The sequence below is a fragment of the Conger conger genome, chromosome 1, assembly GCF_963514075.1.
Source record: "Conger conger chromosome 1, fConCon1.1, whole genome shotgun sequence".
Lineage (NCBI taxonomy): Eukaryota > Metazoa > Chordata > Actinopteri > Anguilliformes > Congridae > Conger > Conger conger.
In genome coordinates this window covers 77,373,855-77,397,834 of record NC_083760.1, presented here as the reverse complement: position 1 = coordinate 77,397,834, position 23,980 = coordinate 77,373,855, and the positions used below count along the sequence as shown (strand labels likewise).

General features: G+C 45.0%; 2 protein-coding genes and 1 pseudogene across 12 annotated transcripts in view; all 3 read right to left on the bottom strand.

Annotated features, from left to right (window-relative positions):
- Nucleotides 1-119: 119 nt before the first annotated feature.
- On the bottom strand, nt 120-9,304 carry khdc4 (KH domain containing 4, pre-mRNA splicing factor). 6 transcript variants are annotated; one of them, XM_061258366.1, is made up of 14 exons: nt 9,118-9,304; nt 7,641-7,812; nt 7,411-7,539; nt 7,176-7,255; nt 7,028-7,080; nt 6,756-6,928; nt 6,301-6,512; nt 6,065-6,125; nt 5,124-5,181; nt 4,727-4,944; nt 3,640-3,783; nt 2,340-2,449; nt 2,047-2,132; nt 120-1,140 (listed from the first exon to the last, which is right to left on the bottom strand). In XM_061258366.1, exons 1-14 carry the CDS (start codon nt 9,144-9,146, stop codon nt 926-928), a joined length of 1,740 nt encoding a protein of 579 aa, XP_061114350.1. In that variant the 5' UTR covers nt 9,147-9,304; the 3' UTR covers nt 120-925. The 6 variants fall into 6 exon arrangements, 5 of the variants coding, with proteins under 5 accessions (XP_061114350.1, XP_061114367.1, XP_061114340.1 ...); XM_061258383.1 differs by having other exon boundaries at nt 6,765-6,928; XM_061258356.1 differs by lacking the exon at nt 9,118-9,304 and adding an exon at nt 8,980-9,018.
- Nucleotides 9,305-11,557: 2,253 nt separating this feature from the next.
- LOC133133639 (NADH dehydrogenase [ubiquinone] flavoprotein 1, mitochondrial-like) lies at nt 11,558-19,173 on the bottom strand (annotated as a pseudogene).
- Nucleotides 16,296-23,980, bottom strand: part of zbtb7b (zinc finger and BTB domain containing 7B) — a 24,518-nt gene continuing 16,833 nt past the window's right edge. For 4 of the 6 annotated variants that reach the window (XM_061262474.1, XM_061262492.1, XM_061262465.1 and 1 more), the window contains 2 exons: nt 21,326-22,272; nt 16,296-20,513 (listed from right to left, as the gene is read on the bottom strand). In XM_061262474.1, the coding sequence (XP_061118458.1) occupies nt 19,943-20,513; nt 21,326-22,263 (1,509 nt within the window). In that variant the 5' untranslated portion in view covers nt 22,264-22,272 and the 3' untranslated portion in view covers nt 16,296-19,942. The remainder of the gene's footprint in view (nt 20,514-21,325; nt 22,273-23,980) is intronic. The other 2 variants (XM_061262484.1, XM_061262457.1) reach the window with 1 other exon arrangement.

Sequence of the window (23,980 nt, the reverse complement as noted above, 5' to 3'; positions counted from 1 at the left end):
TTTTACTCGGTTGTCATATTTTTCTTTGCAAATACAGTGTACTTATTTAAACGCACTGCGTACCAGTAAGTGCGTATCAGATGCATTTTCCTCATACAACTTGGTGCAAGTTCCAAAGCTCAGGGTTACACATAAGCCACAAGGGTCTTTATTTTTAAAAACATGATCAAGTAAACTTTTATTAGACAACCTGTGTAGTATCTGCAGGCACTGGAAGAGAATTAGTGAAATACACTTGCAAGCAAATATTTGGAATATTGAAAAAAAGAAAAAAAAGAAATCGCTGCCACACTGGAAAACAACAGGAAATTATACAAATAAATAACATTGTTCATTTATTCAACAAAAGCAAGAGAGATGGGAGTGAGTTGTAGGGCTCTTGTTGGAACAGATTCCCATGCAAGTGCACAGGATTGGGGCATCTCTCCAGACCCGGACACAGGATAGGGTTTGGGAGGGAGGAAGCTACTAAGGTAGTGTCTCTCAGCTTTTTTTTTATTTTTTTAACGGGGATATTTTAAACTAATGTCATTATGAATAATATCTAGTTCATCATATCATCCAACTTTTCACTTTTACAAGCAACACTCTCCTAAACAGAAATGTACAAAATGTTCTCTTCCAAGTAAAGACACTATGTGCCCGTCCAGTCCAGTCTGTGTTTCACAATGGATCAAAACTCGGCTTTCACGAGTCCCCCAGTGTCTTTTCATTGAATGAATCTGGATTTCCTGACTCCTATCGAGTTATAATAGTCACCAAACATATGTCCCATACTACCTTTTCAGCACTGAAAATAAAGGCATTGATCAAAAACAAAGCTTCATCAAAAAATCTGTCTTTTGGAAAGTGGCTCCGAGCCTAAAAAATGAAAACCCAAGTGGTGGGGTAGCAGAACGGGCGGGTGGAGGTGAGACGGGCCCTCTCACGGAGCCATCCAAAAGGGCATGGGCTGCTGGGCCTGTGTTTTAGGACGGGGGGGTGGAGGAGGGGGGCAGCGGTACCCCAACGTCCAGTTGGAGGAGCCCCCTCCCCCGTTACCTGCCCCGGCCATCTTTGCCGCCACGTGGTCATCCTCTTCGTCCGACGAGTCTCCGGTGTAGGCCACAAGTCCAGTCTTCATCCGCTTCACGGCTGGTTCTGAGACAGCGACGCGAGGGGGAGAGAAAGGGCGAGAGAGGGAGAGAGAGGGGGAGAGAGAGAGAGAGAGAGAGAGAGAGAGAGAGAGAACACCAAAAACGGCAGCACACGCACAACAAACAATTACGTTCAATTATCAGTTTAAGGAGAAAAAAAAATGAGGTTTGTAAATGGCAAGGGGGAGACAGGTAGTTAATGGTTTGCATTGTGTTTTTGAAGGAGTGGGGTGTAAGCGAGGGTGGAAGGGAGATGCAGTGCAGCAGGCGTGGGTCAGCAGCCGTCGGTCCGTTGGGCCGGCATTCAGGCGGTCCGGACAGGAAGTGGGACAGTCGCAACATCACAGCCAGGTGCCGACCCACCCCCCACCCACGCCCGAAAATCGTCAGTCATCCCCAAGAGACATGGAAGAGAAGAACACAAAGAGAAAGAGAAAACACAAAAAAAGAAGAGACTCATGTTAGCGGGGGAGAAGGCTTGGGCAAAGACGCACCTCAGTCCTGATGATGTCATCAGCGAGGTGCACCAGCAACCGGGAGGGAGGATGGAGGGACGTGGAGGCTGGGAGACTACCCTTCCCCTCACATCTACTGCGAATGCTACGCTTTCACCACTGAGCAGGCCACAGTGCTTCTGATGCTATCAGCACCGACCCGCGTCACAAAAAGGGCTGCCCCATTCAGAACTCAGTAACTACAAATTCCTTCTTGGATAACAATTCTGTACTTGTTGCAATGTATTACTTTCACTCGAGGAAGGGGAAACCTTTGCATCAGTATAATTCACTAAAACATGAGCATCTCACTTGAAACTACAGAGATCCAGGCACTACTGAGAATTGGGAGGCCCAGAGCATTTGTTTTAAAAGGAAGGGGGGTCCCAGATGGGCACATCGGGGGAAACACTCACCCAGAGGGCCAGTCAGCACCCTCCTCTCCTCTGTCCTTGGGCGGACACCATTCATGGGCATGGGCGGTGGTGGCATTAGCTGCCTACTAAAAGAGACAGGCAAACAGATAGTCAAGAAATAATACAAATAAATCTGACAAACAAAAAGATTGCAGTGAATGTAATACGTGAGTTTTCAAAATTTCACACAAGAAAGAATTAATTTGTACTACAGGACTGTAATAGTGGGAATTACAATAAAATGTGGTATTCTGCAATACTGCTCATTAGCCTACTGTGTGCGGAATGGTTACCTGTCCCTCTGGGGTAGAGTCGCAAGGGAACCGGCTGGCGGGGGTCCTGAACTCTCTGAGCTGCCCACAGAGAAGCCTGCACCTAAATTAGTCATATGAATGGGTCCATGCTATGAGCAGAAAAACACAATCGTATTAGCTGACATCCTGACCTGGAGCTCTGCTAACTTACCTCTACCCATCTCATCTAATGCTTTAGCCCCATATGCAAGTTCGGTAGCTAAATGTAGCCTAATGTATAACAAAATATGAAGTTACTGTATATATTTTAAATAAAATAGTATAATGTGCTCTGTCCCATCACAAATCATCCGCAGACAATTTGATTCTTTGTACCAGAGTATGAATCCTTCTTCTACTGACGGATAAAAGACTGTAAACCACCATGAACAAGCAAAAGTTTCCATTTCCATTTCCATTTCAAAGACTCCTGAGGAACCAATGTGCTGGTATGGGTGGCTTTTAGCCGCTGTTAGCTGCTGTCGCACCTAGCAGAACCAAACTCACCTGTGGATCTTGACAATGTGGTGTACCACAGAAACACTGGAGTTAAATCAGAGAACTACACAAACCTCTTTCTCCAAAGATGCTCTGCCAGCCCTAGCCATCCCACAGCCCGAGGTGACAATAAAGCCTCCCCCCAAGAAAGGTTATTTACAGGCACATTCATCTGAATGTATGAGTGTGGATGAACACAAATACGGACAGTACGGTGCAACAGTCTTAGCCACATAAGAAAATCCTGAAAGTGAAGATGCTTTCTGTGACACCCAACACACAGATGCTTTTCCAATGTATTATAATGAAAAATACAGTTAAAAACTAAATCAAAGAAATATTTGTTGTGACCACCCTCGACCACCCAGCCTTGAAAATGGAATCAATTCTTAGGTACACTGTCCTGCAGTTTTACAAGAAAATCAGCTGGTAGGTTGATCGATGTGGTCCATTACATAATATCTTACTTCATTCCGTTAAATACAAAAATTTACAGAAACCTGAACCTTTTTTGGAAAATTTATCTTTGGAAATCTCCAATTTGCTCTTTGGTATGGACACACGAATGCAGAAAACAAAATAATAAAGGTATTGAACCAAATTTAGATAAAAAAAAAATCTAGACTAAATTCCTAAGACTTTTGCACAGTACTGTATATAACAAGTACATTTACAACATGTCCAGTTATGAACACTTAAAGGGTCAATTACCCAGGCTAAAGCTTCTGTAGATGAGTTTTAATGCCCTAAATGCTAAAACTAGCCTAGCGCATACATGGAGAACCAAAGGAAGGTGTTTCACCTGGTACCCCAACAGGCCGCTGTCCCTCTCGTCTGGCACCTCTTCAGTGAAGCGTCTCTTCTGGGGCGGGTTCGAGGGGCCTGGGGGAGGCAGCGCTTTGGGCTGGACTGGTGCTGAGGGGGGGAACGGAGCCGGGAGAGGCACCTGGGGAGGGAACCCAACGTCAGAAACGCCCACCGAAACATTATATTCCACCGCAAGACCTCTGGGCAAGCCATTCATTTACCAACAAAGCTGAACATTAAACAGCCGTGAAAATCAAGCATTGTTATATGTAAATGAACAGTGTTTTTTACTTTACTAGAACGTTACATACTTTTATCTAGTTTTAGTGCATGTTTTTGAATGGGCAAGTTTTTGTGTGAGAAGAATGATATTTTATGTATTTATTCATTGAAAGGATATAACAGAAAATAAACAAATTAAGCAAAATAATTGTTTTAGTTTACTTGTTTTTTTTAATGCGAATGAGATGCGTGTGCGTGTACACGTGTGTATGTGTGTCTGGTTTGTAGCTTCAGAAAGATAGTTTATCAATAGGGCCCAGGTTTTGTGTGATTGCAAATAGCAAGAACAATATTTTTGACATTTAGAGACATTATAGGACTACCAGCTGTACTGTACAAGCCACTTTGGTATTGCTTGAAGTTTATTTCCTTGCTTTACACCAGCATACACCAATATCAGCCACTGTAAAGCTGGCAGGTGTTCAGAAACTTCAGTGAGCATTTAAAATATCTTTCATCAGTCAAAAACCGTCTGGACCAAATGAAAGCACACTCTAAATCTGAAATATCAATAAACTCCAGAATGTGAAGCATCCCTTTAAAGGCAAGCGGGCGGCCCAGCCTCCTTCTGTGTTTTGTCCCACTTTATTCCAGCAGGGCGAAAGCACAGAGGGCAAATAGAAATGAGATCACAGCGCAGACAGTATCAGTTAGAGGATCTGAGCCCCCTGCAATGGGGGGGGGCCTGAGAGGAGGATACTCTGAAAGCACCACACATCTTGAATGTCACATTTCAAACAAAGAAAGGGAAACATTGCGAAACGGAGGAAGAGAGCGTGGCCCACGTGGCCCCGCGGTACCTGTGTGAGGGTGGCGGGAGCAGGGGCGATGGGATACTGTGCGCTGGGAGGAGGCATCGCGGGCGTGGCCCCCTGGAGCACGGGCGGGGGGACCGTGTAGGGGGGTGGGACAGGCTGCGGGGGCGGGACCGGAGGGGGGTAGCCAGGCTGGTACCCTGCAGGGGGGTAGTAGGGGGGCTGAGGGGGCATCCCGTTCAGAGCAGGGGGCTGGATAAACCCTGCAGGAAGGGGGAAAAAGAGCTCTACTTCACACAGATTAACCAGTCACACCTGCACATCCCAATCTGCTCAACTTCAGGAAACAAAACCAAAGGCCAGCATTCAATGGTGAAGCCAGGACAGCAAGCTAAGATTATCTACTGCAGAGTTTGTGCCCAGAGAGGAGTGTTTTCAGTACCTGGCGTGGGCATCATAGCGCTCATCTGACTGAGGAAACGTGAGTACTCTGCGTGCACCTGAGAGAGAGAGAGAGAGAGAGAGAGAGAGAGAGAGAGAGAGAGAGAGAGAGAGAGAGAGAGAGAGAGAGAGAGAGAGAGAGAGAGAGAGAGAGAGAGAGAGAGAGAGAGAGAGAGAGAGAGAGAGAGAGAGAGAGAGAGAGATCATTCCACCGCTCAAACGGCACAAACACACAGGCAGGGAAACAGACACACCCAACACACAGGCAGGGAGACAGACACTCCAACACACAGGCAGGGAGACAGACACTCCAACACACAGGCAGGGAGACAGACACTCCAACACACAGGCAGGGAGACAGACACTCCAACACACAGGCAGGGAGACAGACACTCCAACACACAGGCAGGGAGACAGACACTCCCAACACACAGGCAGGGAGACAGACACTCCAACACACAGGCAGGGAGACAGACACTCCAACACACAGGCAGGGAGACAGACACTCCAACACACAGGCAGGGAGACAGACACTCCAACACACAGGCAGGGAGACAGACACTCCAACACACAGGCAGGGAGACAGACACTCCAACACACAGGCAGGGAGACAGACACTCCAACACACAGGCAGGGAGACAGACACTCCAACACACAGGCAGGGAGACAGACACTCCAACACACAGGCAGGGAGACAGACACTCCAACACACAGGCAGGGAGACGGACACCCCAACACACAGGCACGGAAACAGACACCCAACACACAGGCAGGGAGACAGACACGCAACACACAGGCAAGGAGACAGACACCCAACACACAGGCAGGGAGACAGACACGCAACACACAGGCAAGGAGACAGACACCCAACACACAGGCAGGGAAACAGACACCCAATAGGCAAGGCAGCAGACACCCAGACACAGGCAGGGAAACACTCACAGTCTGCAGCAGGTTTTCACACAGCGTCTTCGCTGCAGCCAGGCCTTCTGGTTTCGGGTGACTGCACAGAGGGGGGGGGGGGGGGTGGTCAATGAGCCTCCACAGAAAATATGACCAGGAAACACTGGCAGATATTGACAGACTACCTGAGGGAGGTCAAAGGCCCCAGCAGGCAGGACACTGACTTGATGTAGATGTACATGAACTCAAAGACCCCAGCAGGCAGTATAACGGACCTGATGTAGATGTACATGGGCTCAAAGGCCTCGCGGCCGGACGCAGGTTCGAGGCAGCCGGAGCCCTTGCCCCGGAGGAAGACTTTGGCGCCCGTCTCCGCCTGGATGTGTTGCAGGTACGAGCAGCCGGGACCCTCCACCCGCTCCTTCACCGAGAATCCCGGGACAGCATGCTCCAGGCCCACAAACAGCTTATCCTGTACGTAGTGCATCTGGCGGAAAGAAAGAAAGAAGAAGAAAAAAAAAAAACAGGAAGTGACATCATCAAGAGATACACAGCAAGGAGGTTGCAGAGCAGATAGCAGTCAAAGGGAAATGAAAAGCAGGAAGACAGGGGCATTACTAACACAGAGAGTGGGGGCATACAGATAGATTGAGCTAGGGAAACATGCTAGGAGAAACAAGAGGTGAAAGATTGAAGAGGAAATCAAAAAAAAAACTACACCTCCACTCACGTTCCTTACCCCTGACTGAAAGTGTGGTTTGTGGCTCATGGGAGGCAGTGAGGGGGGTGGGGGGGCGTGCTGATGGTAGACTGTGACTGTGGCTCCATTGTACGAGGAGCTGGAGCTGGTGGCGGCCTTCACAACCCCATTGGTGATGATTTCCTTAATCCTGTTCACCGCTCCTGTGAGAAGGATGGGGGTAAACCGCAATTACACATTCAACAATCGTAAGACCAGAAGACCATTGGTAAAAATGCAGCGAGATTTCAACAGATACTGACGGTCAACAAGATCTCTTGTCTGTCCCTGGACGTGCAGGTAGAGGGGGCGATCGCTGCAGGGAACGATAAGGCATATCGATTAGAGTGAAACTGTGAGGAAGACAGTCCTACTTCATAACCAACAATCACAGTGTCAAGGCGGACTCACCCAGGCAGAGCCTTGCCCTTCTCCTCCGCGGTCATGTAGCGCCCTCTGGTGGACACTGCAGCTCCACTCACTCTACTGATCTGGAGATGGCGTGAGAAGTGTATCAGACATAATACAACAGGCAAGTTAACAAAAACATTATATTTCACTCACAACTGCACTTTAACACAACACTGCAGTAGAAACAGTTGAGACGCAAAAAAAAAAAGAAGCCGTAACAGTGTTGAGACGAGACCTCGTCCTGTGTCTGACCACGGGTCAAAAGGTTCCGGCAGGTGAGGGGGACGTCATTTATTTCCACCTCCGCCACCACAAGATCATCCTTCGCCTTCATGGGGGGCAAGGCCTTCCCAGCCCCTGACACCTGCAACAAGATTTTCAAAAGAAAGTTAAAAATAGAATCACAGTAATTTCTTCTACAACAATACCTGTATAAGCAATGCTTGGAAACAGGTTCATCCTCACTTTGTCGGGAGCTCCAGGGACACCAATCTGCGATGGCTTCAGTTTACCCTTGGCCACCAGCATGGCGTTGATTTTGGCTGCCACTGCCGCCGCCGCATCCAGGGCACCGGTAGGCGCAGCCTCGCTCTCCGCCATGGTATTTGGACCTGGTTGGTCCCATTTACTGCGGCGACTTCTCATTAAAGGGTGGGAAGGGTGGGAAGAGTGAGAGTGAGAGTGAGAGAGAGAGAGAGAGAGAGAGAGAGAGAGAGAGAGAGAGAGAGAGAGAGAGAGAGAGAGAGAGAGAGAGAATGAGCCGAAGGGTGTACACTGTATTTTGCTCCTCCACCCGTGTCCCGTTTTTACTGTTGATAACGTTAAAGGCTCCGTCGTCGACTGTCCATGTTTGTTTACAATACCACGTGCCCACAATGTGTCCCAAGGGCAGGAGAAATTCTTCTAACTGTTTGAACAGTTGCCAAATGCACGATAATTACGTACAGAATTCCTGGTTGTGCTTTCAAATTAATTGCAGTAGCGGTGTAAGAGATAGAGTAGAGATGCAAATAAAATATACGTTCATCATTTTGAATCACTGAATTGTCATCGTTAAATATGTACTTGTGTTTGGTAATGTCTAAAGTTAACCGCTACCCACAAAATGTGAACAGTTCCAGTCGCCACCGTTTGTGGGCAGCGGTCTCGTCTGCATTTATCTTGTACAACTAGCTACATCTGAAGCTTTGCCAGCTAGTCTAACGCCATTGACGTAATATTAATTTGCACAGCTCGTTTAAGACAGAATCGTGCAACACATTATGAGTTATTGATGCCACGCGTCCAGGATACGTTTCAGCATATTAAGGAACATAAACTAGCTTGCTAACTGATGTGAATTCGCTGGCAATGAGATTATGCAAGAAGTAGTCTAACCTCAATCTAGCTAACTTGATAAACTAGTTGATAAAACGTCAACTAGTTAGCTTGCTAGCTTATGTCTGTGCGTCCCTTTCCACCAAAACTAACGTTAATTACACATAACTAGATAGGCTGGTTAAAAGTGATAAATATAAAACCAAACGCAATTCTGTCTTGAAATTACGCAAAACAACGGTTAGCTAGATTACCCAGTTGGAAAACTTGCTCGCGAAATGTGTTTACACTTAGCAAGTTAGCCAACTAGTTAGCACTGGCGAACTGCCAATTTAGTCACATTCTTAGCAAACCAACGTTAAATAAGATCAATTAGCGATGTAATAATGCTACAATTTACTCAATGCGGGAAAAACCATGACACTAAAATGCAGCGACCTCGTGCATGAACAGAGGGTAGCTACTCAATGTAGGTTAGCTAGCTTGCCTTGAACGAAGTGGCCAAAAACAATCCGCCATGTTATGTTCACCCACTTCAGTGGCTAGCTTTAGCAGCTAAATAAATAATAATATACCTAGCTAGCTAGGGGTCAATCAAGAACACATATCCAGAAGAGCTACTTACCCGCCGTTCTGTGTCCCACCAAATGACATAAATATCTTATTTGATTTCGTTATCTTCCGTTAGAAATTCGTAAACATCAACTGCACTTAAATCTACAGACTAGCTATCTACAGACAGCGTACAAATGTAGCTAACATTAGCTAGCGAGCTAGGAAACTCAGGGGAACTGCTTCCGGCGTCTCTATGAGGTTCATGTTGCGCATTTCACTATTTGCGTCACTCCCACACAGCACAACTTGCATTCAGATCGTTGCTGTTATTTTCGCGTACAATGTGCGGTTGTTGTCCATTGGTCCAACCGTGTGAAATGAAGAGCATTTATTTTTGAACGATGACAAGGGAAACGCCGTTTTAATAGATTCCCAAACGTCATAAAATGCATAAAATTAACCATAACCACGACATACCGGCAGGGCAGCATACAATGATAATATGGGCAAAATGAGTCATTTTATCAGTTTAGCTGAAATACCTTCGAAAAAAGAAAAAAAACTTGAAAGGTTGCTGGAACTTTATTTGCAAATGTCAAGACTGTCATATGGTAAGTGTCATAACACAATAAGAGAGTAACAAATGAATGAAAGCAATATTACTAATACAAGATTAGGGTGAAAGATCAACAGAGCTCACTGCAGAGGGAGTATTCAATAGCAGTTTTTCATAGAGGTAGAGGACATCCCTTGTCCCTTCTGGTACCGAATCTCCCCATCTCTCTAAACTTCTTCCAGTGCTCTTGACAACACAGGTCCTTCACCTGTGCTGCCTCAACTTACCTGCACCTTACCAAGCACCAGGAGGAGGGGGGTGAATGGGCCCAATGCAAGATCATTTCATGTGGCCCAAAATCCCTGGTGGCTATTTACACTATTTTGAGCACTGGCCTCTTTTACAGTACAGCTAAGCATAATTATTGAACTTTTCACAATTAAATTTTTGTAGCAATATTTATTCAACGTGATTGGTCCTTTAAATGCTATTTTCCACTGGTGGTGTTAAGTGCAGCAATCCTGCCAAATATTAAAATGTGATGACGCATGCACAGGAATTTGCATGCCGAATGTGGAAGAGCAAGCATCTAAAATCCAAAAAATGTCTTTAAAATTAGGTTTGATATGTTGCTCAATATTAATGTGTCAGATGACATTGTTGGTTGTCTTATTTATCCAAAATACACTACCACCAGACTATCTAAGGGCGGTAGTTGACTCAGGCAGTAAGAGCAGTCGGAGGGTTGCCAGTTCGATCCTGCCCTGGTGTGTCAAAGTGTCCCTGAGCAAGACACCTAACCCCCAAATGCTCCTGACGAGCTGGTTGGTGCCTTGCATGGCAACCAATCGCCATTGGTGTGTGAGTGTGTGTATGAGAAGCATCAATTGTACATCGCTTTGGATAAAGGTGCGATATAAATTCCAACCATTTACCATTGATCTTCTAAGAAAAATAATCACTCGACTTGCTCCTAGTAATTGCTTAGTTTCAAATGGAACTCTAGTGGAGTATGAAAATGAACTTTTGTGACCACTAACTTTATCTGAAGGACGGTACATGTAGTTCACTACGGCAAAAGCACCATAACAGAAAAAGGATTCTTAACATTTAAGAAGTGTGCCATTTCAGGATTCAAGTGCAATTCCTTACCCTCCCTGCAGGGGGTGCACTGGACACATCTCAGAATTCAATCAAATGAGCAATGGCTCTGTCTGTCAACAAAGACAAATTGAGTGACTTTAGTTGCAAAGATACATTCATAAATGTAAAACCTCACTTTCATGTTTTCGAGAAAGAAATGGAGCTATATATTAAGACAGTAACTTCAGCAAAAAGACTGTGCTCCCAAATTAATGTCTTCACTTAAGTTACCTTCTATTTATGTATGTTGACCCCCTGGCATGTTTTATGTTATTTTATTTGATTTATTTTATTCTATGTTCATCCCATTTATTTGTATCATTGTAATGTTCAGAGATTTAAAAAAGAAAAAGAAAAGACTTTACACATCATACTATCACAGTACACCTGTTCTAATAACTGCAAATTTAGTGCCCTTCATTTGTCTGTGTATTTTATTTGACTTTTATTTAACAAGGTAAGCAAACTTGAAAACTCACTTCTTATTTCCAGCGATGATCTGAGTAATCAAAGATGGCAGGGAATCAAAGGGATTGTGTAGCCACTCTGATATAGAGGGTGATGGGAAGGTTGCCAGATGGGGAATCACGTTAGCAGCCAGGACATCAGAGGACATTAACACGTCTACTCTTTTAAAAAGTGCCAAGGGATCTCTAATGATTACAGTGATTCAGGACCTTGGTTTAAGACCTCATCTGACAGATGGCACCGTTGACAGCTGAATGCTGTTCCTAGCATTGTCTGCTATGCAAATAATAACCTGTTCCGCCAGGTTGCATAAGGATAAAGGGTGGTACGGCTTTTGCCTTTTCTAAACGAAGGGCACAGGAAGATCATTACTTATAGTTGTGTCCATGACAATGACAGCAGCAGTACCCAGTGCAGTCTGGGTCCGGACAGGGTCATCAAAATCCATTAACACATTGCCGCAGACAGATCGCGGGATGACGAGAGTAGACAAGCCCCCTGGTATAGAGCAGGTTGTCCCATCCACCCCTGCACATCACAGTGTATACAAGAGCCATTTCACTAATCAGAGGGCAGCAAGGCATTTCAGATCTCAGCTTCCTGGGCTTGAATTACAATACAACTGCTGAAGAACAAGGTCACATGACCGTAATGGTGCATTTCTAATCCACTGCATATTCACTGAGCACAAAGACTATAAAAAATGTACACTAGAATTCCAAAATAACTGCTTGTATGAATGATAGTGGATTGACCGTACAAAGCCTTGATTTTAATGGCACTTTATCCTCTATGGTACCATTTCTCCCAGTTTGGTCTAGCCAATAATATGTATATCTCCAAGGTTAAGGCAGGAATCTCCTCCTCTACAGTGCAAGTGATGTTGACATGACCTGAGATGTTGGAAGAGCTTTGTCCCAAAATTCCTCTCTCTCCCAAAGCTGGCAAACCTGAGCCACCAGGACGACATATGGTTGGTGCTACAGTGACTGTCTCCACATTAGCAACAGTTGTTGGACAGCCAAACACACAGGGAAACCATAGGGAGAGAGATACAGAATGTTAATATGACTGGATTGCACGCTTATAAAATTCATTCATCTGATCATATTAATTCAATGGATTAATAGGTCAATTCAGAATTTTTTTTTTTTTTGTGAAATGGTAGAGGTAATGAGTGAATAAAAAATTGAGTAATCCTGGCCCCATCCCCTCTGGGTCCCCTCCCTTTTTTCTCACCTATATTAGCAGGGAATGGTGGCTTCAGTCGAGGCGTGCCCTGCTTGCCTTCACTGGACTCGATGGGTGCAGTCTCCGCCCCACAGGTATAGGCACCTGCCCCTCTCATCACAAACACGTTGAAATCATAACCTGAGCCCATCAGACCTGTGGCGGCGGCCACCTGAAGGGGGTCATCAGAGACAGTCTGAACCCAAACATCATGTTTAGTGTATAAATACACACATCCTGAAACAAGGTGCTGCGCTGAGATAATTGTAAATAATAGATTATTGGAAATAATAATAAAAAAAGAAAGCACTTTTAATTGGTGATATGCGCACAGGAAAAACAGACAATGATGTTTCGATCCTGTCCCTGTTTGCATCTTCTGAAGGGCATCACTGTACATCTTTTTTTTTTTGAGGTATAGTTAAGTCACCATGGTTGTATGACTTAAGATGAAAGACCTGTGCTCATCATTATGTATTCGTATGTTGTTAAAATGTGTTTACTGTAGTGTAGGATTTTTGTCCAGTTATCTGAAGGTTGGATGATGCAGTACGTTCCATCCAGCTAGATGTCAACGCCAGACAAGATGCATACAAGCAAGATTTGAACTCCCTACAGTGTAAATGTGCTGTGCATGTGCACTGTGATGCCTGGAGGTCGGAGGACTCATTGTAGAACTCACCTTGGATGAAGAGGGAGGCAGCATGGGCCCTCATGGCCCTGCCAGCCACCAGACAGCCCTCCTCCAGCTTGTAGGGGCCATGGTGCATGATTTCCCTGTCTGGCTCCACCTCATCAGCGTTCATCACCAGGTAGTTCAGCCTGGAGCGATTGACAGTGTCAGAAGGGACTGAAAAATGCATACACGAACATAGCAGCAGTGTGAAACTTGTCCCCAGCTGAACCACAATTCATGTCTTTCTTTTATACTCTGTCAATTAAAGATAAGGAAATATGCAAAAATTAAGAGAATAGTGGAGGCTAAACAGTTGGCCTCCTGTTTTGCTCAACTGCCATCACTGAGCTTGCTCATGAACCCCCATTTCATGCCTGTGAATCCAGCTCCTCCTCTCTCACGCAGGCCTGAAACCTTCAGCTTGTCGAGGATCCAGTCCACCCCTTTCAGCATAATCTTCATGTACCAAGCCCCCTTCAGTCTGCAGAGGGCTAAATTATTCAGAAATGCAGAACTAAAATACACTAAAATCCAATGAATCTGACAGTCTATATGGGTTACATAATTGCCAAAGGCAAAATGCATGAATATAGAGGATACTGGATAATCTGACCAGTATTTGTGTGCGTTTCCTCCAGTAATAATGACCATATAGGCTGGTGAAGGTCCTGTCCTGATCACTTAAGGGACCAAATTCAGTCTTTCACCGGAAGTACACTGCTAGACCACAACTCGAACAACTCGCACATCGACTACATTGAAAAACACTGTTGATTTAGTGTGTAGATATGCAATTATTTATGGTAATAAAACATGGCAGGTTAAATTCTGTGTTGAACTTGTCTTAGAAAAGTGTTGTGGTGAGAGGAGACTTTCCCCCACTGTCTGTCACAGGCAGAAGAATGGGCTACCTGCAGGGTGACAGTGCTGTTGAACCTGACCAGAGCTGGTGAGTGCCCCGCTGGACCCACCAATGAAGGAGACAGGCACACTGCACTGCACAAAGTTACGACAATTCAAAGTAGAATGAGAAGGTATTTATTTTTATTCTTTGCATAATTGCATTGTTAATTGGGATGTGTCAGCTAGATGGTGATTATGGGAAAAATCACATATGCATTTCTGGTGCATGTCAAAATGTGTAAAAATTGGCAGTTTCATGTATTCAGAAATGTATTTTCAAGGAATGCAAAATGTATGATACAATGTATTTCAAAATGCAAAGCAAATACATTTTGAATGTAGTTCACAAAACAATAAATACATGTGTTGAATATACATTAATCATACATTTCACATAGGCCTACACTGGAAATACACTGAAAATATGAAACGGCCCATTCTTGCATCAGAATTGCATATTAAAATGTTGCTATCTTAAATGCATTTCTTTAATTCCATTTGGGTCGAAATAAAATATGAATAGCTTGCGCTTTGGTTGAAGAGTTTACATCGGTGTTGTGCCCATTAGCCTTTTGAAGGTTACTCTACATTGGGTCAATGTCGCTGATAAGATATTTGGAAACGTGACCCGCTAGAAAATGAATTGGGTCATCTTATTCTGACCATTCCGCTTGTGTCTGTAACCGAGTTGTGGGGTATCCTAACTTGGATAATAGTGCGTCTTTCCTAGAAAGTATAACAGCAAGCGACACTCAGACCATTTCAACAGTATCTTAACTTTATACTTTTAACTTTATACTAGCTATGTGTATAAAGTTAAAAGTATAAAGTTAAGATACTGTTGAAATGGTCTGAGTGTCGCTTGCTGTTATACTTTCTAGGAAAGACGCATTAGTGGGTGTGAGTGAGTGTGGTGGGAGGACGAAGGTGAGTATTATAGATCGAAAGAATTCTCATCTTGCCTTGTCGTTAGTGCTACAGGTGGACGAGGACAGAATTGAAGCAAATTATCATCCAGTTTCGCACCTTGTATCCCAAACAGAAAACACGTTGGAAGCAAGAAAGTAATTTGTCTCTCTTCTTATATCTCATGAGGGCAGTTAGTAACAGTATAGGCATACATACGCATATGGTATCGCGAGCCAATTATATCACCTTTCAGAAGTTCCCCGTTAGTTCACATGTACGTTAGTTTAGCTAATTTCTATGATGAATTAGCTAACTAAGCAGCAGTACTCTGGATACGTTCCACTCCAGCAGCCGATCCAGGATCAGTTTACCCAGGTGTAATCTCAAATTACAATATTATCATTAAATCAGGAGCAGCTGTGGCAACTCTGTAGGCTACATTTAATAGCCAACACTAGCTGTCATTGTACATTTACAGTGTTACATACGGGATATGTACAGTGTACATGTAAATGAAGGCTACATTTACTACTTGTCAGTTGTAACGTGTTCAATAGTGCTGGGGTCGTGACAACATTGTCACTGCCAGCATGAGAGCTAAAAAAAAAAGATAAAAAAAAGATAATATGATTCTTCTAGAAGATGGGTAAAAAGTATTAGACTAATGGCAAAATGCCAAGCTAGCCTTTAACCAACTGCAATGCATTACAACAATTTGCATGGTCAGTTTGAACAACCTGTGATGCAGGATGAAAATGAAAACATGGAAAAAATAAATGTGTCAAATAAGAGGCTATCTACCTATATCGACCTATATCTAAATAAAAACAGCATTTTCCAATAATACAGTTTAATTGCAGAAGTCGACATTGCACCAGTAATGAGAAGGAGTGGGCCATGGTTGAACTTAAGTGTAATTTTAACATACATGAAAGATAATATACTGGCCACTGAGAGAATAGTTGTGTTGGTTGTCCATTTATATTGTACCAACTAAAAAATTATAAAGTTGAATAAAAGTTATAGTCAACTATGAAAGTTGGTAAAATAGCTAATAATAAAAGAATAAAACTGAAACATATTTTAAATGGTCTTGTATGCAGGTGATACAGGGTTACATCAATATGTTTTTGGATATTCTTGCCTTAAAGCTCGATAAATAGCCATTAATAGCCTAAGAGGGATGTTGAGCATAACTTTTTATGCTTTTGATTAATTGAGAAATCACAGACTAATGGATGGGTGGGTGGAGGCAGTAAGTCATACTGCCGGAGAATCATACTGCCAGTTTGAGCATGTGACTGTATATCCCTGTAGGCATTCATAAGAAAACATGCTACATTAAAGCAAACCAACACAGTAGTAAATAGATAACTTTGTTTATTTACTCATTTTCTTTGTCATATCAGAAATAAATGATTAGAAAGTCACCACTGAGGAATGATTCACTAAAACACAAAGAAAAGAGGATTCGTCCCTGAAAGGGGGTCTTACAGACCTTGACCCCCATCCCTCCACCCTAACCGAAGCAAATAGCACATTTTGTTTATACACATTCGTTTCACAGCTGGCTTCTTAAAAATCTCATATAGTTTCATTTTCGTAGTTGGTAGCATTAACACCCTTCATTTTAAACTTTTCTCTGTCATTCAGTATTACTGACTGTAATAAAATGGCTTGTACCAGTATCAGTGTACCAGTATCAACTGGACATTCATTAACTTGACATAAATTTTCCTTCTTTATGTTTGTTTCAAATTAAATTTATTTATTTTTAGCAAAAATGCAGAGAATACATACATTTGAATGTGCAATGATTTCTCTACTTGAATTGCAGTCCAATTCTGTCAACTGGTTGATGTCAACTGTGAAACTACTCATATAAAGGGTGTTCACACTTTCAAGCACTTTTGTGTACATACACATCTCTCCACACATCTTGCATAATCATTTAGTGCATTGCTCAAGATTTCCTGAGAATAGTCACAAAAAGTCCAAGGCAGCCTGACCCATTACAACTCTTATAACAAGTACTGTACATCTAAGCAATAGCAAGAATAAACATATTTTACATACTGCAAATAAATGTATAGATAAAGGATCAATAGTTATCATCTCTTACAATCATACACGATTCTGTGCAATTATGGAGTGGAATGAAAACTGTAGGAAGTGAATTAATGATCTCCATTTAGTGCAAATAAACCAGAAAAAAATCCCCTTCCTTTACAGTTGTGTAAGTTGGTGTACACTAAACTACAGAAACTGGGCTTGATTGTCGGATTTGTCAGTTATTACTGACATATTTGATTACAACCAATGATGATGTAATCAGTATTGGACAATCTACTGACAGGTTATGCATTACGCCCCAACAGGACACCCACAGTTCCGAGACTGCACGTTTCTATAGCTTTACTTTGTGGCTTTCAATAAGACATTGATCATAAGACTTAAAATAAAAGACTGGAAATAAAAGTTAACTGATGTACCCAAAAGATGGCTTATTTACCTACCACTGACCTAAAACCATGAACACAGTGGCCCTTTAAGACTATTGTATACCAATTATCATTTAAGTAAATGACATTTAACATGCATTCATATTGCTTTCATACAGAATCCTAACTTATCTCCAAGTACTTGTTGCTGAACAATATAAAATGAACTAATGAACCTACTTTTAATGATTCTAAATATTTAGGCTGAGACCCAAACATTTATCCTGTTCCTAGATGGAGGACACATCTTTCCTCAGCCCCATTACCAGAGGAAAGACTGTGCTTGTGTTTGAGAATAATGTGGAATGTGATGTGCAAAAAACTGCATAAGCACACAGTATGTCTGTCTGAGACCAACGGTCCCGCAGGATGGATTGGTCTTTATGTTATCAATTAGAGCGCCTTGCCCAATTTATGTGGTTTCTCCTCTTCAAATGATTGAACAGGCAGTGATGGGACAGTATAAAGGGCGGTGAGAGGTGTGGTTTTTCATTCTGGATACATTCCAGTTTGAGTTTGAAACTGGAAAGCCACAATAAATAAATATAAATAAATAAATACATTGATTTTTTTTTAAAGCAAACAACAAAAACATGGAGTGAGTTGGAAGACCAGGATTAGAGAGAAAGAAAGACTGGGAGGATATGGCTCTCCTCTCCCACAAAAAGTAAACAAATTGTAATCGTCATCAGCAACCGATAAACCGCCAAATTTTTTGGTCTGACATTTTCAACTGAATATCAAAGCACCACTGTCTTATCAGTTAAGACTGGTCCAACTTAAAGCGCTTTCATTTTTCTGCCACAAACTCACAATCCTGTGTGTACCATGTTTCCCTCCTGAACTTGAAAAATGAAATAACTGAACTACTCGCTCTGAACTCTGATCTTTGGTACATGCTCTTCAAAAGATGGAAATGTAGAAACTACTTGACACCACAAAGGGTGACTTCCACAAGCACAACAAATAATCTAAGTAGCTAAAGTGAGGGGAGGGAAAAACTTTGTATACTTATTTTTAATGCAGAGATGTTATCATCTGCAACAATTAAAGAAGGATCAGGCAGAAAACAAATTTTGGACTAATCAAAGGCAGTTCTACTTTTCTACCACAAGGTGGCAGAAATTTATGATAGAAAAATACACCTGGCAGAAGCCCATTGTATAACCAGAAGGCCTAACCTGACCCTACTCTGATGCATATGAGCCGTCAGTATACACAGTACCATTCAACCCTAGCAGAGGTTCCAGGTTCATTCAGCAACTGAATAAAGGCGCCTAACAGCAGTGCCACAAAAAGCATTTTGTGTTTAAACATGTTTCTAAACTATTTTCTCGACTGGATTTGCACCCCCTCCCCTCCCATTTTTGTAATTTTTTTAAACTATTTTTCCCCCTCTCTTTTTTAAGATTGCATAGTGAACAAAATGGACCCCACACCAACACCTCCTTAACTCTATGTACCTTAACATCTAAATGAAATAATTCAGCATTTAAGCACTTTCAACTCCGCAATTTATCATTGGATATATATTACAGTACAGCATATTCAATTTACAGAAAAAAATAAAATAAAAGATAAAATAATAAAACTGGAACTAAAATACATGTGAAAATTTGAAAATAAGAAAGAAGTTGCAAAAAAACAAAAGGAATTGAGAGAACCCGTTTTTCACTTTTTTCTTTTAATAAGTGCCCCAAAGTGAGATGCTTGTCACACAGGTTTGGTCACCTGAGTCATACTCCCAGTCTTACTGGGAGAGCAGGGCGGGGAGTAATGGGTGCTCTCACTCTCACTCTCCTGATCACTCGCTCTTTCACACACACACTCCCTCTCACACACACTCTCACACACTTACACACTCTTACACACTCACTCTCCCGCTCTTTCACACATACACACTCCCTCTCACACACACTCTCACACACTCTTACACACTTACACACTCTTACACACTCACTCTCCTGCTCTTTCACACACAGACTCCCTCTCACACACTCTCACACACTCTTACACACTTACACACTCTTACACACTCACTCTCCCGCTCTTTCACACACCCTCCCTCTCACACACACTCTTACACACTCAGACACACTCAGACACATTCACTCTCCTGTTCACTTGCTCTTTCACACACACACTCCCTCTCACACACACTCAGACACACTCACTCTCCTGTTCACTTGCTCTTTCACACACACACTCCCTCTCACACACACTCAGACACACTCACTCTCCTGTTCACTTTCTCTTTCACACACACTCACTCACACACTCACTCTAACCACTCTCACACTACTCTCAGACTGACACACTCATTCTCCCGCTCACTCGATCTTTCACACACACTCCCTCTCACACTCACTCTCACACACTCACTCTAACACACTACTCACACACTACTCACACACTCTCACACACTCTCACACACTCTCACACAGCCACCAATCCGAGCAATCGGAGACAGGCACGCGACACAGATTCACACACCCATTTTCCCTTTACCTTACTCCTCCTCCTCCTCTTCCTCATCCTCCTCGTCATCCTCTTCCTCCTCCCACCTGGCTCGCGGGGGGGCGACTGGGGAGGGCGGCCCCATAGCCTCCCCCGTAGTCCCGGCGGGCAGTGTCATGCCCCTCCATAGGTGAGGCGGGTAGGCCAGCCTGTTTGGGGCCAGCAGAGGCACGGGGTGGAAGGGCACAGAGGGGCTCTCGGGGAGGTGCGAGTAGAGGAGCGCGGGGCCGGAGGAGTTTCCCTGCGGGGGCGAGCGGGAGAAGGAGGAGGAGTGCGGCAGGGAGGCGGGATCCAGGAGCAGCGGCCCCTCCCCCGGCCCCGGGCCCCTGCGCGGCCGGCGGGTGCGCAGCTCCAGGCAGCTGTGGCCCTTGCGGTGCCGCTGCAGGTGGTCCTCGCGGGCGAAGGCCTTGTGGCAGAGGGGGCACTCGAAGGGGCGCGCACCGCTGTGCAGGGAGCGGTGGTTCTTCAGGTCGTACGAGTGCAGGAAACGGGCGGGGCAGTCGGGGCAGGGGTACGGACGCTCCCCCGTGTGCTTGCGCATGTGGATCTTCAGCTTGTCATTCCTGCGGGATTAAGGGAGGGAAGGACAGACGGGGGGAGGGAGGAAGAGAGGGAGGGAGAGAGGAAGAGAGGGAGAGAGGACAGGGGCAGATGGTTTGTTGGGAATAATTCCGCAGACAATATAGCAGTGTGGTGATTCATGCTGTAAACTGACAGCTTGAATCCGTCAGAGGCAGACAGGCAGTGTCAGACATGCACACAGATGGATTGCACAAACACACACACACACATGCACACACACACATGCACAAACATACACACACGCATACTCACATGCACAAGCATACACACATGAACTCAGACATTGACACTTTCTCACACACACAGAAATTGACACACTCACACACATGCACGCACGCACGCAGACGTTGATACACTCACACACACACTCACACACACACAGACATTGACACACACTCACACACTCATGCACACAGACATTGACACACACTCACGCTCATTACATTATTGGCATTTTGGCAGACGCTCTTATCCAGAGCGACGTACAGTTGAGTAGACTAAGCAGGAGAGAATCTTCCCCTGGAGCAATGCAGGGTTAAGGGCCTTGCTCAAAGGCCCAACGGCTGTGCGGATCTCATTGTGGCTACACCGGGATTAGAACCACCGACCTTGTGTGTCCCAGTCATTTACCTTAACCACTACGCTACAGGCCGCCACACACACACGCACACACGCACACACGCACACACGCACACACTCTCATGCACACAGACATTGACACACACACACACACACACATACACACACTCACACACTCACACACACACACACACACACACACACACACACTCACCGGGTGAAGCGCACGCCGCATGCGGTGCACTGAAAAGGCTTCTCTCCCGTGTGGGTCCTCATGTGGCGGGGCAGCTTGCCTGCCCCATGGATGATCTTCTGGCACACGGGGCACTGCTGAGGCGTCTGTGACTTCCTCTTCCTGCCCGTGCCGGGGGCCCCGCCTCGCTCGGCGGCCAGAGGAGCGGCCGCGGCCCCCCCGGCCCTGTACTCTCCCCGCTCCTCCTCCTCTTCCTCCGACATCCCGTCTTCAGGAGGGGGGGCTAAGAGGCTCTCCCCCGAGGCCCAGCGCATGCCCCCATTGGCCGCTGGAGCCGCCACTCTGCTGTCACCCGGCTGGTCTCCGTTCTCGCCGGCCAATGGGGAGTGCTCTTGGTAGTCGGGGTCCGGGGCCGCGGGGGCCACGGGCTGCGGACAGTCCGGCGGCGGGGAGGAGGGCGGCGGGGACAGGGGCGATCTGGAGACGTGCCGGCGGTCCTTCTTGCGGCGGGACACCCTGTGGGGCTCCTGGGCGCAGTCCTCGTCCTCCGCCCGCTCGCCCAGGATGTCGCGGCAGGCGTCGGCCACGCACTGGATGCCCAGCAGCTGGGCGGCCCTCAGCACCTCGCGCATGCCCGAGCTGCGGATGGTGAGGGTGGCGGTGTAGGCGAAATCCAGCAGGGCGTCCAGAGCGTCCGGAGCCACGAAGTCCAGCTGCACGCTGCAGCGCCGCCCCGCCCCGTAGCTGCCCGCCTCCCCCTCCTCCCCCCCAAACAGCTTCCGGAAGTACACGCTCACGGCCGCCATGACGGACCGGTGCGTCAGGTAGCAGCTGCCCCGGGACGTGAGCGTCAGGTCGCACAGCAGCCCGGCCCGCCGCTGGGCATTCAGGCAGGACAGGAGCTCACTGCTGTGCTCCGGGAAGGGGATCCCAATCAGACCGTCCTCTCCTGGAGACATTGCCACCTGCTGGACCGGAGGAACGATCACGCTCTGTTATTCGTTACTAAATATTACAAGACTAAATATTACAATATTGACATGACATTATAATGCCAAAATGAATTACAATATATTAACAAACTAGCATGTTACAATATGACATCACAGTATAAATCGATGTTTATGTTAACATGTTTTGGCTGTTTTATGATTTCATCTTAATTCGCTTTCTCAGCTACACGCTAATGTATTCAGTTACATCTGATTTTACTGATGTATGTCTTAATGTCAAATTCAGAATAAAAATACAGTTTTAACAGTTTTAAATGTAAGATCACAAGCTAGCACTGTCATTTGGCTACTGAGAGCACGCTGGCATTTGTCACCATGTCACACGTAGTGATCACTTTAATGTATTGGCTTTCATTATCACTTGACACTGGGATCTCCATGTCAAATTCAGTTTAAACATAGTTTTAAATTTAAAACGTAAGATGACAGAGTTTAGCCCCGGAGTTTCGTTAGCTCAGTGTCAGTAGTCTCCCTGCCCCAAGTAACTACCATCTCGCGAAACGAAACATTGAAGCCGTTTTTCTCAAAAACAAATAACTTTGGTATCATTACAAAGCTTACATTCTCCTCTTTCGAGTAGCTTAATTCAATACTACTGACATTATAACATTGCCTATTTTGTCAGAAAATACATGCACACAAGTATGTGTTGCATGCTTGTCTCAGATTAGCAAGACTGTGTGCGTGCGTGCGTGTGTATGGGGGACGGTTATTACAGTTAGACCGATCTCCCCGGACTAATTCAGTCCAGCTAATTCAGATGGGACTGAATTTGGCAAGACACAGTGGAATCAAAGGATCAGAGAGAGAGAGAGAGAGAGAGAGACAGGGACGTAGAGTGTGAGAGCAGGCTTTATAGCTTTATCTCCCTGAATTAAAAATAGCAGGCTGAGAGGGAGCGAGACTGAGGGCCCATGCTCTGGCCCAGCTGCCTGCACTCTGAACCGCTCCCCACACGCGTGCGCCATGACAACACCTAATGACTATAATCCTAGTGGAGAGAAACAGACATTGCTGGAAAGGAGGTTTAAATAAAGAATAGGTGGAGTGAGGTGAAAGTCAGAAAGTGCCTAGGGGTCGGGTCTGTGTGACAGGATACCCCAGAGAGAGAGGATGCACCGCTAGCTAGCTGTTGGCCTGCTACTTTCGACTGAAGAAAAGAAGAAAATAAATAAATAAATAATTCATATAGATGCACGCTAAATGGCACAGTAACTTCGTGTTATCTTTCTAAGAGCCAGTATCCTACTCGACCCCCCTTGCTTGTTCGTCGCCTCTTGATGCCTCCGTTTCCCATCGTCTCTCTATCTGTTTAGCTTCTTGCCGTTTCCATTTCCTATAACCTCTATTGACTGAGTCAGGTCTGGAGGGCCATTCCGTCTAACCACTCACACGTCACTTTGTCCATAACCTTGAATAACACACTTTAAGAGCACTTTCCTTTCTTTCTTTTTTTTTTACTCTCAAGTGTCATTCGGCGAGATTACTGGTCAGTGAAATAACATAAAAACCACTCCGTCGAGAAAGCCCGATCACACTGAAAAATGTGAATCGCAATTAAGAAGAAGAGGCCACAGCGGCTAGACTGAATGACAGAAGACAAATTCTACTGCTGGTGAGTCCATCCCCTGCTTTCCCTGCCCTGACCGTCCACCAAAAGATG

Bases quoted from the DNA above. Each gene is read 5' to 3' on its own strand.
- khdc4 (XM_061258356.1), bottom strand. From the start codon at position 9,011: ATGGCGGATTGTTTTTGGCCACTTCGTTCAAG. The intron at 7,081-7,175 runs GTGAGTCCGCCT...CGTTCCCTGCAG, and splicing joins AAGGGCAAGGCTCTGCCTGG to CGATCGCCCCCTCTACCTGC. The intron at 4,945-5,123 runs GTACTGAAAACA...CCCTTCCTGCAG, and splicing joins CGCTATGATGCCCACGCCAG to GGTTTATCCAGCCCCCTGCT.